Raw genomic sequence first — 18,297 nt, 5'->3', positions numbered from 1 at the left:
CCGGCTCCCTGTTGGCTTCCTGCGCTGTGGAACTCTCCTCTGCCGTCTACTCTAAAGTTCTAACCATTCGGCAATTCAGCTTAGTTCGTGCTCGATGTTTTGTTTTGCTTCTGGCATTGGTTTATTTTACTGGTTTATTCTGGCCTGCTATTTGCTCATGTATTTTTATCACGGAGGCGAATAAGGCTATGCCATATTGCATGTCCCCGGGGGGTATATCGAGATATTGCAGATATATATTTACGTTGTTGTTGTTGTTCATTTGAGGGCGGGTATTTGTTTGCTCCGATTTTTGTTCACATCTTCTTCATTTCTTCAAGCCTGTACGAATGAATGCACTTGCTTCTACGAGCCGTGTTTCCCCAGTTACCTAAACGGTATTGTGATGAAAAACTTGCGAAAAGTATGTGCATTTCGAATGTAACGCCCGTGGGGCTCTCGTGGACATGGATATCATCTATCATCCACTTAAGCTGGCGATACACACAAGATAATTCCTTTCCCAAGAGGGGAGGATACATCACCGTTGCTTTCTATTATCTATTGCTAATTTTCATCCACACTGAGGTAATATTCCGAGATAGAAAGAAGTGTGTTGGGTTAGGTGGGGGGAAGACATGACGGCCATTCATTTTCCATCGATCGGTTTAGTGCATCCATTGCACGGGTATTTTCATTTTTAATCATCACTCGGACTCAGCTCGTCCCATGCTCATCCGTATCGCCATCCATATCGCCATCCATATCTGTGTCATCCATATCTCCATCCAAGCCCTCAAAAACCATAAACTTCTCCCCGCTCGCCTCCGTCTCTTCTGGAACAACATTCCCATCCTGCACCTCACATTCCTTCAGCACAGACTCGCGCCCAATCCTGCAACGTCGCCCAATAATACAGCCTGTAAGCTGACAGCGCTGGTCCACCACAGCACCATCCATGAGCAAGCAGCGCGTCAGTCGCGCACCCGTGGCAATGTGGCAGTTGGCGCCAATCACACACTCCTTGATGACACACTTTTCTTCGACGGTTACGTTCTCGGCGATCAGGCAGTCGGCTTTGGTGACTGTGCATCGCTGGGCGATGCCGGCTGGATGGGCGATTTTGTTCATGTGGGCGAACGGGGACGCAGCCTCGCGACCAACGTCGTTGATTGGGTCTAGTTTTGCCAGACGGAGTGAGGTCGACAGAAGGAGGGTAGAACTGTCCACGCGCCGTATTAGAGGGGCGGAGGGTTGTGAAGGGTGAATGTAGGCGAGGATTGGGGGTACGGAGAGTTTTTGTGGGGATGCTGGGTTAGGATTGACGGTATCGTCTAGTTGAAAAGGCAAGGTGTGTTGGGTTGGACGCGGTCGAGTCTGCTTATGTGTCGCGCTGCTGCCGTCCGGGTTGATGTTGGAGTGGGAACTTGATTTTGTTGTAGACATGGCTGTGATGTCGATTTCTTCCTCGACACGCTCTTCGGCTACGAAACCACGGCTATTTGTGGCCTGGTTGCTGAAAACTTCTCGTAGGCTTAATTTCTCGCCTAGGCCCGTTTGCCATTCGGCCTTCGCCCACCATCCTATCAAATCTTCGCTGACGCTTTCGAATTTCTGGTTTCTTTTAGCCATGTCTTTCACCCAGTACGGCAATAAGTAGATATGAGCATCACGGTAGGTGGTTAAGAGCTTCACTCTGCCATGGCTTCTAAGGAGTGAAGGGCGGATCAAGAAAGCCTTCTTCTCGGCCATTGTGTTTTTCAGTGTATCCATTGGCGCAGCGTACACAAGTTTTGATAATGAGGCGCGGCCGGATCCGTTCCCGCCTGGTCCGCCATTGACAACGGCAGCATCATCTGTATCCAGGGGTGTTATGGCCAAGAAATCGGCCACCTCCCCTTTGATCTTCTCTTCTTTGGAAGTGGGTATGGGGTACCATACCCCGAGACCGCCTCTCCTTCCACCATGCTCCCCGCCAACGCCAACCATGCTTGATACGCGGCTTGAAAACGCTTCACCGACTGACGAACCATCCAGAGCTCCTTGGCTTGACATCCACGCTTCGAGGAGCGATTCGCCAAGCAAGTCACATATTAGGTCGCAAGGAAGAAGCATAAAATCGGACCTGATACATGCTTGCACATCAGGTAGTCGCAGAAGCTCCGAAGTACCAGTAGTGAAGGTTAGGTCTCGAGGTGCAAGCACTGATGGGGATGGAGAAGGTAGCGATGTAAGATGTGGGTTTTGCGATAGGGCAGCCTCTAGAGCGGGCTGACTTGACTGAGGAGTAATAAGAGTTATATCTGAGGCGTTTATTAGAACATTTTCTAATGACAAGCAGCAATTGTATGTGGGATGTTGAATGAAATGATTTCCGCAGTTGATTATGACGAAATATAAGGTTTCCTTTGAATATAGCAACCTGGGCACCATATGCGGCATGTATCCGCAAGTCGATCCACCCTCAACATACAAAATTCATTCTTGTATCCCATGTTGATGGCGGTAAAACGCCCATTGGAGGAGATCAGGACTAAATAATAAATAAATAATCTGTGAAATATTCCAGAAGCACTTACTCGTAATGCCCATGCGATAGCACCAGTCTAGAGGGTACCAGACCATAGGGCGGTTCGCAATTGGAACAAGGGCTTTGGGGAATTCCTCAGGGTTTGAAGTAAATGTATTCAAAGAAACGCCAGGGCCACAGAGTATGAGAGCCTGAAACCCCGCATAGGGTACAACAGAGGCATGAGGCATGTTTCTAGCTGACAATTCGAGAAGCTGACAAGGGATCTCCTTGCCCCGCGACCTGCGTTGATCACACTATCCTTCCCAATCTTCAGGATGACACCCCGCCCACCGGCTCCGTGCCCTGAGCTTTCGGTGGAAATTTATATTATAAGCAGCTTCCCAGAACAAAGAAGAGTGAAATAGCGGGGATGCCAATCAATGCTCAGCCGAATTTGCTGAGGGTAATAGGAGCGTGTCCGCAGGAAGAGCCGTGCTGATTCAATGTCTGCGCGCTGGCGGCTTTTTTTTAGCTATATACTCCGGACAGCCGTTGTCCTGGATCGCAGTGGAGGGCACAATATCAAAATGTATATGATAGATCGTGTCGATCCGAGATCTCCGATCAATTTTTCCTTTTTGTTATGTCCACGTGACTTATATGCATGTATCGAGCAAACAATGCAAACACAGCTCGCGTCCCCAGCCACACGTTTAATCCCCGCAAACAGCGCACGGGAAACTACACAACGCGCTCGCCGATGTCCGAGGTTGAAATCTTATATACAATACGGGGTAGTTCATGGTTTATAAACACTGATTTCGTTGTCTACTCCCCCTTAGCCCCTCCACCTTTTCCCTTACCTCTTGTGGAGGACTACAATGTGGCATTCTTGCCATCTGCATTGATCGCCCGCTTGTGGATATACTTAGACATTGCGATTATTTACCCCCTTATTTGCACAAAAACCAATTATACTTCTGTTCCCATGTCAAACCAACCTTTTTCCGACAGTCGTCGTCGCCACAGTGGTCCCGGTGGCTTTAGTTCCACCGGTAGAAGGACTGCTCTCGGTTATTGGCTTCCTCTCGCTCTCACTGTCGGCGTCGCCGCCGTCAGCCTTGCTACTTGGGTATGGAGCGAACGCCGCGACGGTGAAGACGACGATGATTATTACGAGGATAAGGAACACCACAAACGAAGGGATGAAAATGTTCCAGGAGGATTTCAACCTGGCGCTGAGAGCAGCCAGCCGGAAAGTGGATACGCGAAGGCGACCGGGGCCCATGATGGAGCTCACCCGGAAGATGCGAGTGTCATATCGCGAGTCCAAGGTGCATTGCGACGAACCCCAAGTCCACAGCAACTGTTCGACGGCGCTAGCAGGAGAGTCGCTGCTGGAGTGGCTGCTGCTGGAGCTGTTGTTGGAGGTGCGTTGACTGCGATCCGCGAAGAGGGACCGAACGATTTTGAAGACCATTCCCGATGGACTGAGGAAGCGAATTCCCGAAGTGTTCTTGCGACTGCGGGACCTCGCGCCATGACAGGAGCATTGCCGCCTCCATCTGTGGCTCCAACGGCACATGCACCTAAAACAAAGTCTAGAAAAACCGTGGCCATCGTGGTGTCTTCTGTTGGATTTGTGGAGGATCAAGACGATTCGGAAGGGCAAATACCAGAACATGTAGGTTTATTATTCAAAATACTAGTCGATGCAGTTGGAGCTAATCCACCATTAAATAGTCTATCCTGTCCCATCTCCCTGAATACGTCGAACCCGATACTGCACGAGTTTTCGTCTTGATATATGCTCCTGGGTTGCAAGCTCACTCATCCAATTCCCCAAGTTCGTCTCGACCCACACCTTCTCTTTCCTCTTCCTACGCCAACATTTCCCCGGAGGAGGGAACTGTAGAAAACACACAAGATGTGTCCAGCCTCGATATCATTGAACCTCGTCCTGCAGGGGATGATTTCGGGTCGGCGTCGCCCCTTTTCAAGGCTCTCTACAACCAAGCCCAGTCACTGGTCGACAAGGAGACAATGATTCTACCCTTTAGCACACCAACTGGACACGTTCACATGCTTCGACACCTCTCTCCAGAAATTGTATATATCCAAGAAAGCATGACCGGCAATGACGGTGAGTCGGTTAACCAAATTACCGCATGGGTTCGACAAGTTGTTGTTGTAGTTGGTGCGGAGGGCGGGCGCGGTGGGTTGGTAGATAGTGACGACGAGTCTGCAATAGGTGCAGATAAGAGTGAAAAATGGTGGCAGAAAGAAGGAGTAACAGGCCTAGGCAAGCGACTTGATGTGGTTGATGGGCTAAGAACTGGGGAAGACTGGAGACGGCGTGTCTGTGGCCATGACTGAATGATAGTGCCGGATCCCCTTCTACTGACACTTTTTGTGAAATAAAACGTTTTGATGTTTTCCTAACTCACGATATGACCACCCTCCCAAACAATTTTTTATTATCCATTCTTGTACGATTTTATTCTATCTACGTATTTGAATAGGGCTCTTTTTATCTCGGGGTTGTTTCCCCTTTAGGCTATTCCATCTCTTTTATGATTTTTTACGTATTTTGTATTTTATTTTATGCTCCTTCGTTCAAGAGATAACGCATTTTCGTCATTTCGTCAATCAACTTATAACACCTTTACTTCCAATTTTCAAACCTCAACCAGTATGCTAAGTTGTCTGACACTCATTGAACACCGTTTTAATCGACTACGTCAGCGTAACTTTTGATTCCTTTTTCGCCGAGGTTGAACTAAATCAATTAGTCAACTACCTAGGTTGACGCTAGATCGAATCCGTGTAAATCACGTGATATAAGAGCAGGTGACATCCGTGGAGCCTCATCCTTGGCATCAACCAACGACAATTAACGACAGTTCATACAACGATGATAGCCATCAGACTGGCAGTATATCTCGACTCCATTAGCGTTCCGCCGTCTCGTCCAGTATACTGTGCTGTATAGGCATCTCCTCTTTCAATCTGTTGTCCACCGGAGCCGGTCGTGGGCGTGCCGGTCGCCGTTCCGTTATCCGCACCTACTCCCCACATGTCTCCCTCATCGGCTTTCTATCAATATTCGGGGGTTATAATATTCTTATCCGTCCTGTTTGATAGCGTCTGAACTGTCACATTCGGGCGCTAGCAGTAGAACCCTCCTTAACTGCATGGAAGCGTCTTCCAGCATGGCGACAGCTGTGTCCACGAAACTTCCCGCGCCCAAAATCAAACGCCCTCCTCCGTCCTACATCCAGACTGGGATCAATGGCGCGAAGCCTTCACAGCCATCTCCATCCCCACTGGGTTCGGCTTCAAATCGTGCTTCGCTCGCCAAACAGCCATGCTCGGTGACTCCGATAAGTGCTACCGCCGCAAATGGCGCAAATAATCGCCAGCCAATGCGCCCCAGGAAAGAGGCTCAGAAACCAGGAGACTCTGCATCTCGTTTACAGCGTCTGTCGATAAAGCATCCTGGCGCAGATGGAGCTATTACAGATCGGAATCAGCTGAAGATGTTTCCAGAGCCATATGGTTCGTGTTCCCTATCGTGAATTTTTCTCTCGACAAAGTATGAAACGCTGACCTACTCTGACCACATAGTGAAAACTACGTCCTATATCCTCAAAAAATACTCGAAAGTTCCGCCATCCTTAACTATACATTTACATCCCACCCACTTCCGTTTCGACCAGCAAGATGGCAGCTTTCCCTATAACTCTGAAATGAAGATTTTCATGAAGCACTTGAAGGCTGGCACAGTTCCTCACGACATGATGGAGGAGTTGGTGAGATGCGGAGTCCGCTTCTATGAGAGTGAGTATTTGTTATTATTATTTATATCTTTGAAGCTTCGGAGTTAATTTTGAATAGATTGCCTCATTGTCCGCGTCGTGGATCATAAATCCATCTCCACGCAATCCAACACCTCATCCAATTCCAATTCTGGGGAGAAGAGCTCACCTTTTTCCTTGCACAATTACAATCAGCACATCACTCCTTCACCATTTGTTCCATATCCGCAACAGAATCAGTCGAAGATAAAGCCTACCACCAATGGATCTTCAACAGGTAGCAGCCATAAAGCAGACGAGCAGCCGGTATCAGAAACAAGTAGTGACACTGTAGTACCCAATGGAGTGAAAGCGGGATCTAGCAATTCAAAACAACCAGCCATGAAACCCAAGGTGTTCACCACAGTATTACATCCCACACCTCAGTCTCTACTCGCAGAATTAACGTTGTTGTCCATGACGCCTGATCCACGAGTAAATCGTCGCCAGTCCCAAGCATATCCCGCGTCGCGAACTGGATCAGCTGTCCAAACGCCTAGTATATCTACACTTCCATCTTCTCCGATATCTGACCGTCCGCCTCCAGCAAAGAGACAAAAGATGATGGTTGAACCATCAGAACTTCTAGAAGCAGAGGCAAAACTTATACATGCCACAGCTCCACCACTCTACCTAGAGCCGGTTGATTCATTGACCGCGAGTGCGAGTCTTCTCAAGTTTTTAGAAGATCCTCGACATCGCAACAAACCGCCTTCACCAAAGACCAGAAGGCGGACTGTCGCAGAGTTAGCTGCGGATGAAGCATTGGCTGCTGAAGAGGAACGATTTATGCTTATCATGGATGAGAGGCTGGGGCCTTCCACTTCTGGCAACGCTGGGGGAGCGAAGCCTCCTAATGTTGATGACGAAAGTGGTGCAGCTCCATTCGAACCTAGATTTTCAAGATTCAAAACTCTCGAGAAAATTCGCCATGAACATGAAGAGAAAGCTAAAATCGAACATGAAAAGAAGCTTCAACAAGACCACGCTAAAAGGTTGCAGCAGGAAGCTGAGAAAGAGAAACGACGGGCAACAGAGCAGCGGTTGGCAGAAGAACAAAGCCGGGAAGATAAAAGAAGGGCGCAAATGGCGGCAGCAGCAGCACACCATGCCCAGGTGCAAGCACATGCCCAACTTTTGGTTGCACAAAATCGGGCCCGCTCCCAGTCCCGTGGAAACCCTGCTATGGGAATACCTCATCAGCCGCAGCCTCGACAAATGGTTCCAGCGTCTCAAGGTCAACAGTCATCTCCACCAGTCCGGAATGTAACCCCTCATAGTTCGTCACCTTTGGCAGGAAATTTGATGGGACCTCAGATGAACCAAGGAGTTCCAATGGCTATAACAGGTTCCTCACAAGGAGTGGGAAGTCCACTTCAAGTTACATCAGGTGTACAACATAGCCATCCAGCTGTTATGGCACATCCGATGGTTAATACACGAAGCCAACAGGGTCAGAGTAGACATGGCACTCCACAGATGGGGCAAGGGACCCCTGCTATACAACATGCCACACCAATAATGCGCAATGCAACTCCCACGCAGAGAATGACACATGCAAGTCCCAGCGCTTCTACCATGGCTCAGACCCCTGTTATGAACCATCCCATAATGGCCAATCCCCAGATGAATGGTGTGATGATGACCCCGCAACAACAGCAGCAAGCTATCCTGCAGCAGAGGCAGCAACTTATTATGCAGCGAAATTTGCAAGCCCAGGCCGGCACTCAACAGTTCACGCCTCAGCAAATGGCACAGCTTCAGCTCCAGGCCAATATGCACGCACAGCAAAGTATTCAGCATGCCCAGCCTCAACAACACCCAAATATATTTATGCAACAACAGGCGCAGACGCAGGCGCAACAGCAGCAGCAAATCCAACAACAGCAGCAAACCCAACCGCAGCAGGTGCAACAGAACCAGTTCCCAAATGCAGCTGCTTATCAAGCACATGTCATGCGATCTCAGCTGGCACAGCTGCAAATGTCACAGGCCCAAGCTCCTCACGGCCAACAGCAAGGGAGCCCGCAACAACTCCCACCGCAGCAAGCGATGCCGCAAGCAAGTGGTGTAGTTGGGCAAGGCCAAGGAGCACTTCCACCTCGCTACCGGTTACTCTACACGCAGCGCATGCTGCCACAAGCTCAAAACGAGGTACGCGCGAAACTCATACAGCAATTCGGTCATCCGTCTGGCTGGCACGATGCCGTTCGCCAGCAGTTCCAAGAACAAGTAGAGAAAATCGCCAAACAATATTTGTTTGACTTTATGAAAAGGGAGGGTCAACAACGGGCCCAACAAGCGCAGGCACAGGCACAGGCACAGGCACAGGCGCAGGCTCAGGTTATCCAGCATCAACAGCAACAGCAGCAGCAGCAAGGCATGATGAGTAACAGTATTGCTAAATAAATCGATTCTCATTATTTTTTTCATTCTGTCTTTGCTTTCCTGTTATCTTAGTTTGTGCTGGGCGCAATCTGAAAGAATTTTTACTTGGGGCATCTGGCCTTCCCTATTCTTACCCATTCTTTCTCACCTGTTTAATCTCCAATTCCCCACCCACCTTTATGATCACCACCTTCCCAACATAGTCGCCCACCAGTTCCCCATCTGCCATTAGCATCCTATACTGTATTTCGCTCTCTTCCTTTTCTTCCTTAATTTCTTTCGTATTGTACTTGTGTTAATTAGGCAGATGACCTACATGACTACTACGGATGGCTTTCGTGGCATACCTGGCTTGCCCAATAACCTAAAACAAAAGGTTCATCCATCTTTCCCAGATGTTGACTTTGTTTTTCTCTCTCTTCTCTCCCTCATCCTTCCCCTTACTTCCTACTTACCAATGGGCAGGCCTCGGGGTAGAGAGAAAAAATTTTTTTTTTTTTTTTTTCCTTTTTTCGATTTTTAATATGGTTGGGTTTATTCGGAATTTTTTCAATTTACTATTGGTAGGTCAGGTTAGGGCGGTTAGGGCGAGGTAATTCGATTTGGCTGAATTGACTCATGACATACTATTTTTTGTTTCCCTTTTTATTTTTTCCCTTTTCTATCTTTCGCATGATTCCACTTCTGTCCTTCCTTTGTTGGTTTAGCCTAATAACAATGGCTGTGTGCGGCTTTATAAATCGGTAATTATTACTTCCCTTAGCCTTTTTCTTCATCGCTGCTAAACCATGTTCATACAAGAAGTAAGTACGTCACCATTCAAGCTTAATGTATGTCTCCTTCTTGATCGATCTATCCAGATGAACTTCTCTTCTAGGGATAATACGCCTGACGAAGGTTTTATTTTCTAACCGCAAAGGGATTGCTGCAGGGCGAGATAAGAGCCCCGCATAAGCGTTTTCCAGCCTTGAATGCGAATGTCATGCATGGGATGGGGTAAAGCCTGGCCGCGGCCCGCACTGCGGAAGCAAACATATTTATGTCTATTGTTAGAAATATATTTATTGATTAGAATTGGATAGATAATATATACTGGATTTCTCATTGGATGAATTATGTATGTAATGTACAGAAAGTGTAGACATACCACTGTACGTTACATGCACACAGTATTGACTGGAAATTTCAAGGGCGAGAGTGCTCTGGAGAGCATAAAGTCATGCTGCATCCAACACACCTCCAGCTTCCCCGCTCATAATCTCAGTCAATGTCATTCCAGACAGCAATCCTCTTCAGTATATAATGACGACGGTCGCCTGGGACGGAGCGATATGCCAGTCAAATTGGGTTATGACGTGTGAGATGATGCTTCGCAGGAATATTGATGAAGTACGCAACACATTGTATCAGCAGGAGAATGGGTTCCTCCTTGGCAGGGCTCGATTTGTCAACGACGAAAATGGTTTCTTAGGGTAGTCAGAAAAATACGTTTTCGCGTAGTGTGCAGTGTGTTCAGTGCCCGTGCGAAAGCCTTATTGTCGCGGACCATGCGGCTTGCGTTGCCTAGTCAGACGCACCGGGGAAAAGCAAACAAGATTTCCGTAAGTAAACCTTAAGGTTGATGCAAGTTCTCAGGCAGAATTCCATCGGAAAGGTCCTCAAACCTCCAGCGCTACCCCACACCAACTACGATAGGCGTTAACGGTGGCTTGGGCATAGCTACAGATCCAGGACTCCACCAAGTACGTGCGCATGTCGTGGATTCCTGCAGAGGTGGGATCATTGGTCTCTGGGTCATGGCATGGTACATGCAGAGGCTTGCCGCCGAGATGCAGGAAACTGTCCGAATTAGGGTTATCGCGGCTTTACCGTCAAGACCTCATATTCTTCATCTCATCCTTCCGCCCTGAAATTTGCGTTGACTAGTTATTCCAGGTTTTGGTGGATTTCCGTCCATTGACTGACAATCATAGCAGCTTTTATAGAAAAGGGTTTGTAACGCTGATTTGACCTAGCGTTGAATGAAACACATGAGAATGGAGTGCTGTACTGTATATATGCTGTGCACATACATAGCAAACATATCCCTCAAGAGCTTCTGATACTCCTAGACATTGACCTAGAGTGCTTGACTTGTCAGCTTCAAAGGGGCATCATGAATCGTGAATGTGCAACAAACATGATTGGACATTTAGGGAAAACAATTGGGAGCAGCGGAGTCACTGCATGGTTTTCAGCCACACGAATCAGAGGAGGAGCAATGTAAAGCAGCATTTTGGTATGGATTGCATTAATTTCGGTACTCAAATTCACTAGACTTTTCACTCAGTCCCAGCATTTCGTTCCACATCAATCGTCTCGAGTCCCATGTGTAAAAGGCAAATTGGTCAGTTTTGTTGTGGCGTCCAGCACTAGCAAGAGACATACAGGGACACTGGGGGATCAGCATGCGAAAGGTCCACCTTTGGTCGAGCGCCACGAAGGTGGGATGCGAGCCAAGGTAAGCTAGATGCTAACTGGTGCGGGTGATGGAAATTTTTATGCGTTCAAGATTGATTCGTGCGTGCGAGTACTGGTAGTCGATGATCGATGCCCGGACGACAAATCACAAATTTAATCAGGGATTCATTCATATAAAAATTGGACTCCACGAAGTCCTCTGATTCATTCGCGGAAGAGCGAAAGAAGCCAACAGTAGCAAACTAGCTGTCCCAAAGTCTTTTGCAGGCATCTAGATACATTCAAACAAAATGCCCGATCTTAGAAAGATCAGAGCATTGAGTTTTATTGACGGGAGAAGCCGCGTTTTTTTTTTTTTTTTTCAAAGAAAATTGAGGCTTGCGTTTTGAACATTGTATTTTCACCTTGTTGGAGTAGTGAGAGTCTGCTGAGACATTCTATGCTTTGCCCTGCGTTTAAAAGAGCACAGCGGTTGATATCTGGTAGTCCCAGAACATGAAAAGGGATAAGGACATCTCAAGTGTACATGGGGCTGGAGTAACGCAATGTGCGCAATGAAATTAACCTCCTAATGGCCGGAAATTCTCTTGGGTACGAAGGGCTGAACCCAGGCCTTGAGAGGTCAACACCTAATGATATCTTCAACTGAATGTTGAATCATTTGGATTTATCACTTTCGGCCTTCCGGACCGCTTTAAGCTGTTCTTGGGCTTGGCAATAGGTCAATAATGTAGATATGAGAACTCGAACATGAAGGGATCATCTGTACCGATTATCTGTATCGGAAACGCAGACTAGCTCGCACCAATTGGAGGAAGGTTTACTGGAAAAAGGTTCGTCATCTCAGTCTGGCCCGAGAGTGACTAAATCGGGCCGTGCGGTAGCTAGCTGGTTTGGGTGCGGATCAGCATTTGTGGATAATTTAGAGATTCAAGCGAATCTACGGAGTACGCTGGATGCCGCGATCTCCAACTAATATTTTAGGCTGAAGCGTATCTATGGCACGTTGGAGTTGCGGGCCACTGGTAAGCACAATCAAGCCCTGCTCACTGCGTGCGGCCGTCCGGAACGAAGCAAAGTTTGTTTGACAGAAACTGGTTTGATGGAATGTCGTATCATGATTGAGGATGCTCGTATAGATTCGAACGGATTATAGCTTGATTTTGGGCCAGGGGAACGCAACGGCGCGGCAACATCCACAGTTGGAGGCCTTCTCTATAAACCAATTGTCCCGCAGAATTTTTGCACACTAGACTGATCTGTAGGGGTATGTATACATCCAGGTAAATTTGAAAGTCGGTAGCCGTGCCACGGGAGGAGGGGACCAGTTTTAAATTCTTCATACGCACAATCGACGAATTATGCTAAACTTTAGACTTCTCACATTTGTAGGGATATGGGATGCGGTCACCTTGCCACAGATGTGGCGTTGGTTTGACGGTTTTGATTTTGGCATGTATATTGATGCTATATAGTTCGAAGGGTTACTACCCTTTCCAAACGGCTCCGGTAGTCATCCATGGTTCAGGATACGAGTTCGGCGCTTTCGGGAAGGAGGAAATATCGGCTGTGAGTATTTACCTCACGAATATTTAAATAATTCTCCCACCACATTTGTAGAACAAATATCTTCCATGTGCAATTACTTTCTGATTTCTCCCAGAAATCGAGCCCCCTTTGCTATTGTAAACCCTGTATTCACCATTCAGCACGAGGACATCCAAATCGACGCAAATCCTTCGTGGCATTTAACTCCATTACCACGACGGTAGATATCTGGTATTAAGGTATCTTTAGCAGGTTCGGCATGGACGATAAACGTCTCCCACCTAGCACAAATGCTAGACGAGCTGGAATATCGAACTTGGTTTCCGGTAATTTGACACCCCCAAACTTAACAGCCCCAGAACAGCAGACGTATGCAGAGCGGGGAAACAATGTATTGATTCAGGAGCGCCGTTCCACCTCTAATACGGGAATTCAAGGATAGATGCTAGATTTTCAGTCATCACTGGACGAGAGACTAACACATCAATATCCAGGTTCCCTTGATACGAAGGGTTTAGCGCATTCTGTACCCGCTAGGGTGTACGACAGAGCCACTGCAGACCACGATACATTACAGGGTTCCCCCGGCACCATTCGTGGCGATCAACTGCAGAATGCGACGTCCTACGTCCAACCTCCTGGGCAAGCAGACTACGGCTTCGGGTACGAAGTCCCTGGGCGAGAAGACACTTGGTTAGCGACGACGGCGGAACGAATGAATGAAACTGAGTCTGGTTTAGGGTTTCCTACCTCGGGGTATTGCTCGGGCGTGGGAGGAACGGGAAACAACGCAGCGTCTAATCCAGCATACGCCGGAAGGCCAGGCCCTAGGGAAAATCCTTGGGGATACGACAGCAATGGATACTTTGCTTCCCCAACCCATTCCTCAGATTTGGGACACACAACGACGCTGGGATGGACGGACGAATCACCGGGCGAAACGACGCCGCTGCAACAGCCAGCTCACTCTCTTGCAAGTGTTGCCAAAAAAATACCACCACATCCTTTCAAATGTGACGCACCAGGGTGTGGTGGTAGATTTTGGCGGCATGAGCATCTAAAAAGGCATTTGAAAAACCACACCAATGAGAAACCATTCGTCTGCTGGGTTCCCGATTGCAATAAAAGCTTTTCGAGAAACGACAACCTTAGGGCGCATTACGTCACGACCCATGGGAGAAAAGGAGGTCGGAACCGTTATGTAGCAACGCTGGATGAGAAAAGTTCAGACTACGACCCAGAATACCGGGGCGACCTGACACCAGATGGCCGACCACTCAGAGAATAACTCTTTTGGATGCGATGGAAGGCTGAAGATGTATGGCGTGGGCGTCTGGAACAGGTTTTGTGAGGTTTGGTACTAGCGAATGGAATAGAAATACTCTGGTGATTTTGTAGGACATATCGATCGATGGTGAATAATGAGGCCGCCCATTCATATGATACCTTTCGGCTGGGTTTGAAATTTGACTTCGGCGGTCTGCTTGGGCTGTGGGATTTCTCATAGACATGAGAAGTACATGCGGAGGGATTTCGTTTTGAGGCATCCAAAGAATACTTCACGGTGATAAAATAAAAAATAGCGGACTTGGGGCGTAAATTAGGTAGGATTCATAATATTAGCCAGAGATAGGCTTCACTTGAGGTTTTTTCAACTTGTTTCCAGCTTTGTAAGGATTTAGTGGTGTTCTCTGCTTAGGCCATGAAAGATAACAGGGGTGGACCCTCATCGAAGAGTCGGCAGAGGTGAGTACGCAATGGTGACTCCTGCTGGACTATATATGTATATTGTTATGTAAATTGTTAGGTTCCTGGAGTACAAATGGGATCTCTCACCAGTACGCCTAATGGTAGCATAGAGAGAGGAGCCACATCCGTATGTCGTAACCCACCACCCCTTTGGCTTGTCCCAAACGCCATCTTCATGATTTTAAACATTGGCAACCGAATCAAGGAGCAATTATAAAATAATTCATTCGAATTCTTCAGTCTGCTGGCGATTCAAATGACGGATAAATATAGGCCCGATGCCGGATAATGACCTGTCATATGCGGCTTAAACTTTGCCATGTTCGTAGTCTAGAAAAACAGTTAGAATTGGGCTACTGTCTCTCAGGCCTAGGTATTCAACACTGGTTTTTGAAGGGAAGTAGCTTGTTTTTACATTGGCGAAGCGGGAGCGTGAGAGGAGATCACCGCAGTTGACACTATCGGTGCTAAGCATTAGCAGGAAGGCCTATATGTTGCTGTCTTTAAATTGGGAACTTGAAGTCCGCCAATGTTGTCCCGCATGCGGAGAGTAAGATCACCTAGTTGCCGAAGTGTTGTCCGCAATGTGAGTCCAACGTGTTCGGCATGTCTGGCCCCCGGTGCGCGGAATGAAGAAAACGGGTCCAAGGGCTGCCGGGGCGTGCTTTGGAAATAAGTGGAGAGAGAGTATTTTCGCGCAGGAGTAATATGCTGAAATGGGGTATAGCGGAAATTGCAGTGGTGGCAAGGGCATATTCTCGGAATTCATTGAAATGTGACATTGAAAATGAGTTTTCTGTCTGCCCAAATACACTCGTACACATAAATTAAGGTAGCTTGTTTGCGCGAACTTATAAATTCTTCAATCTCGCATTGCGTCGTTCCTCTTCTCGCTTCGCATCCACGCGACTCAGGAAGTCCATCCGGCCCAAGTAACCTTCCTTAGCTTTACTATGCACGTCGAGATCATCTTTGATGCCTGCCCGATCGACATATTCGGCCCAGTCAAGCTTAGATTTCATGACCGTATTCAGTTTAGGTCCCTTGGGCTGTTCAGCTAGTCCTGGACCACCGGGGACAGCGATTGTCTTTTCCCAGCTTTTCTGGATCGAGTTAGGCGGGTTTGGATCGAATCGAGAGTACTTGCGCAGGGGCCTCAACAGCGGAATATAAACGGCATCGGAGGAGGCGTTGAGTTCGCTATCCGCTTTCGCATTGCTTGAGGTCTTTTTCTCCTTCTTCGCTGCCTCGGATGAGAGATACAGTTTTGCTTCGGCGGAATCCTTCGGGACAGTTTTCTCCTCGGTTATAACCTCGCCCGCGAACTTGTAGACTCGTTTTATAGTTATACTTTCTTCATATGGAAGAGTCTGCGCTGGATCACGCGAGTAATCACTTCTTGTTGCGCCCACTTTTTGTTTGCCTTCCTCAAGAGCTGGAGCTCCACGCTTCGGGGGAATTGGACTGGGTCCAGCAGCTTTCATCTTTTCCCACAGCGCGTCCACATCCACCGTAGCACCATCAGCCTTTGCTAGCGGGCGCCGTTCCTCCTTCCTGCATTAAAATAGAGTCAGTAATCCATATGCAAGTATCGTCCGCTCATAAAACCAAATCCCAAGAGAAATTAGAGAAATCACATACATCCGCATCCTCATACCCCTCGTCCTCACGAACCCGCCGCCGCCACCAACATCATCATCTTCACCGTCGTCAATTTCAAAATCATCCCCTTCGTCAGCACCAACCTCTTCACTATTCTTCTTTTGCTTCTCCCCCGCTTTCCATTTCCCCTTCCTTCCGCCCTCTTTCCTCCTCCTCCTCCTCCTCCTCGCCTTCTCCATCTTCTCCTTCCCAATTCTTATCGTAGCCTCGTCACCGGAATCAAACTCAGCATCCACAATAGCATCCCCATCATCCGGATCAGGTGACAACTTCCTCCGCTTCCGAGGCCGACCGCCAATAGCATATGAACTATCGCCATCGCCACCGTCCCCGCCCTCTTCCTCTTCCGCATCGCTCTCAGCAGGTGCGTTGACGTCAAAATCGGAATCCTCTTCGGAGTTATAATCTTCGTCCTCGTCGTTTTGATTTTCTCCTATAGCCACGGCGCCAGACATGTGTTCGGGCTCGGATGGTATCGCATTCGACACGCTATCGTGCCTGTTTCCTGATAAGGTTTGTCGGGCCATATTCCGTGCTCTGCGATTTCGAAAAATCGGGGGTGCTACGAAATTAGCGTTTTTTTATATACGTTTGCAGGTATGGTTCCTGGACTGTGACAAGGTTTGCAAGTGACAAGTCGGATCAAACCGGGGCGAGAATAATAAGTTTATAATTTAGGCTATGAAAGACGTACGTTCTCAAAGCCATCAACTAAAGAAAAGCGAAAACAAGTAATCGGTAGTTAACGCAAACTTGAAGCTTCAAAATCTCGCGGATCACCAGTACATGTGATCGACGTCGGAATTACTGTTGTTCCGTTACGACTCAAGACGTCGCCCCTTATGTCAAATGACTTAACTGGGTCTCGTTATTGAAAACATGCATATGCATATACACGAGTGTTGTGGGAATTAATGAGATTACTCTGACGATGCGTCTGCCTTCCTTCTTGGAGTAGATGACGAAATATATAAACCACTCACACTGATACAGAACCAATAGGGGAAAAAAAAGGCCATCGAAATAAGATACATAAGACATAATCATAAGCCAAAAACTCCCACCCAACCAACACAAAGGAAACAAAGGGTGGGTGAAATAAAAACAAAATAGGTAGACATTCAAATAAAGATATCATCATCTGGAGAGCCGGCACCAGGCCAAGAAAAAGGGCCCCCTCAGTACCCAAAATCAATAAAACCTCGATACAGCCAGCCCCTTAGAACAAAGAACTTTTCCCATCATGATCCTCATCCCTACTCTGTTTGCGCGCTCCCATCACTCCAGTCTCAACCTCAACCACGACCCCTCTCTTCCTCTCCATCCCAAACTCCATCCACCACCCCAGCAACGACGCAACCCCCAGCGCAGCCTCAAGCACAATCAACACACACATAAGCGCAAACGACGCATGTGTGTCCCTGCACAGTCGACCAAATCCATCCGTGGCATCGACTGGTCTGCCCTCCTCGTCGAGCCCATCTGCATAACCCCATTTGCACGTCCAGGTGTGGATAGTTTCGCCAACGTTATCGTTGTTGTTCACACGGGGGTCGGTGACGACGGTAGTGAATGCGACGGAGACGATGGCAGCGATGAGGCCGCTGAGGGCCACGATAGCTATGAGGCTGTTTAGGAGAACGATACGGGCGTGAGGCTAAAGGGTTGGTTGTTTTTTAGGTTAGTTTGGTAGACATATGTTACACATATAAGTGACATAAGGGGAAGGAGGAGGAGGAAGAGGAGGAAGGGAATACGCACAGATGGGAGGAAGGAAAAAATGAGATAGGCCAGGGTGAGCAGGGCGATGATGCTTCCGCAGGCAATCAGTGCCGTGGTCGGACGTAGATCAAGTTTCTCAGGCCAAAGGACGAGCCCCCAGTTTTCGAAAGGGTTAGTTTGTTGGTAGAAGCGAAGAGAGCGGACTTCGCAGCCGATGACGGCCAGGGAAATGGCGAAAATGATGCCAGAGATGGAGACACGGACCCAGTGGAATATTTTGGCGCGGCGCAGGTAGGCGGATTCATCCTCATCGGAGGCGGTTAGGGTTGTGGCATGGGAACCGTTGTGGGAGTCCACGAGAGAGAGTGGAGGGGTCATTTTGGTTGGAAAATGATAATGATGACTATTATGATGGAGCGA

General features: G+C 48.0%; 6 protein-coding genes across 6 annotated transcripts; 3 read left to right on the top strand and 3 right to left on the bottom strand.

Annotated features, from left to right (window-relative positions):
* Positions 1-696: 696 nt before the first annotated feature.
* Positions 697-2,739, bottom strand: HCAG_02205 (conserved hypothetical protein; the record flags this gene model as incomplete). The annotated part of the gene is made up of 3 exons (XM_001541984.1): positions 697-2,282; positions 2,453-2,512; positions 2,559-2,739. 3 exons carry the CDS (start codon positions 2,737-2,739, stop codon positions 697-699), a joined length of 1,827 nt encoding a protein of 608 aa, XP_001542034.1.
* A 740-nt stretch (positions 2,740-3,479) lies between these two features.
* Positions 3,480-4,867, top strand: HCAG_02204 (predicted protein; the record flags this gene model as incomplete). The annotated part of the gene is made up of 2 exons (XM_001541983.1): positions 3,480-4,175; positions 4,235-4,867. The coding sequence occupies 2 exons, from the start codon at positions 3,480-3,482 to the stop codon at positions 4,865-4,867; spliced, it is 1,329 nt and encodes a 442-aa protein (XP_001542033.1).
* Positions 4,868-5,703: 836 nt separating this feature from the next.
* On the top strand, positions 5,704-8,757 carry HCAG_02203 (predicted protein; the record flags this gene model as incomplete). Its single annotated transcript, XM_001541982.1, has 3 exons — positions 5,704-6,049; positions 6,119-6,331; positions 6,389-8,757. The coding sequence occupies 3 exons, from the start codon at positions 5,704-5,706 to the stop codon at positions 8,755-8,757; spliced, it is 2,928 nt and encodes a 975-aa protein (XP_001542032.1).
* A 2,134-nt stretch (positions 8,758-10,891) lies between these two features.
* On the top strand, positions 10,892-14,032 carry HCAG_02202 (predicted protein; the record flags this gene model as incomplete). Its single annotated transcript, XM_001541981.1, has 8 exons — positions 10,892-10,998; positions 11,053-11,236; positions 11,683-11,743; positions 12,188-12,221; positions 12,589-12,624; positions 12,672-12,765; positions 12,969-12,996; positions 13,239-14,032. 8 exons carry the CDS (start codon positions 10,892-10,894, stop codon positions 14,030-14,032), a joined length of 1,338 nt encoding a protein of 445 aa, XP_001542031.1.
* A 1,312-nt stretch (positions 14,033-15,344) lies between these two features.
* On the bottom strand, positions 15,345-16,682 carry HCAG_02201 (predicted protein; the record flags this gene model as incomplete). The annotated part of the gene is made up of 2 exons (XM_001541980.1): positions 15,345-16,047; positions 16,135-16,682. The coding sequence occupies 2 exons, from the start codon at positions 16,680-16,682 to the stop codon at positions 15,345-15,347; spliced, it is 1,251 nt and encodes a 416-aa protein (XP_001542030.1).
* A 692-nt stretch (positions 16,683-17,374) lies between these two features.
* Positions 17,375-18,255, bottom strand: HCAG_02200 (predicted protein; the record flags this gene model as incomplete). Its single annotated transcript, XM_001541979.1, has 2 exons — positions 17,375-17,812; positions 17,917-18,255. 2 exons carry the CDS (start codon positions 18,253-18,255, stop codon positions 17,375-17,377), a joined length of 777 nt encoding a protein of 258 aa, XP_001542029.1.
* Between the last annotated feature and the right edge of the window lie 42 nt (positions 18,256-18,297).

The sequence above is a fragment of the Histoplasma capsulatum genome, genomic scaffold (genome assembly GCF_000149585.1).
Source record: "Histoplasma capsulatum NAm1 scaffold_2 genomic scaffold, whole genome shotgun sequence".
NCBI lineage: Eukaryota > Fungi > Ascomycota > Eurotiomycetes > Onygenales > Ajellomycetaceae > Histoplasma > Histoplasma mississippiense.
Note: the sequence above shows the minus strand (reverse complement) of the source record. Positions and strands in the feature narration are given on the sequence as shown.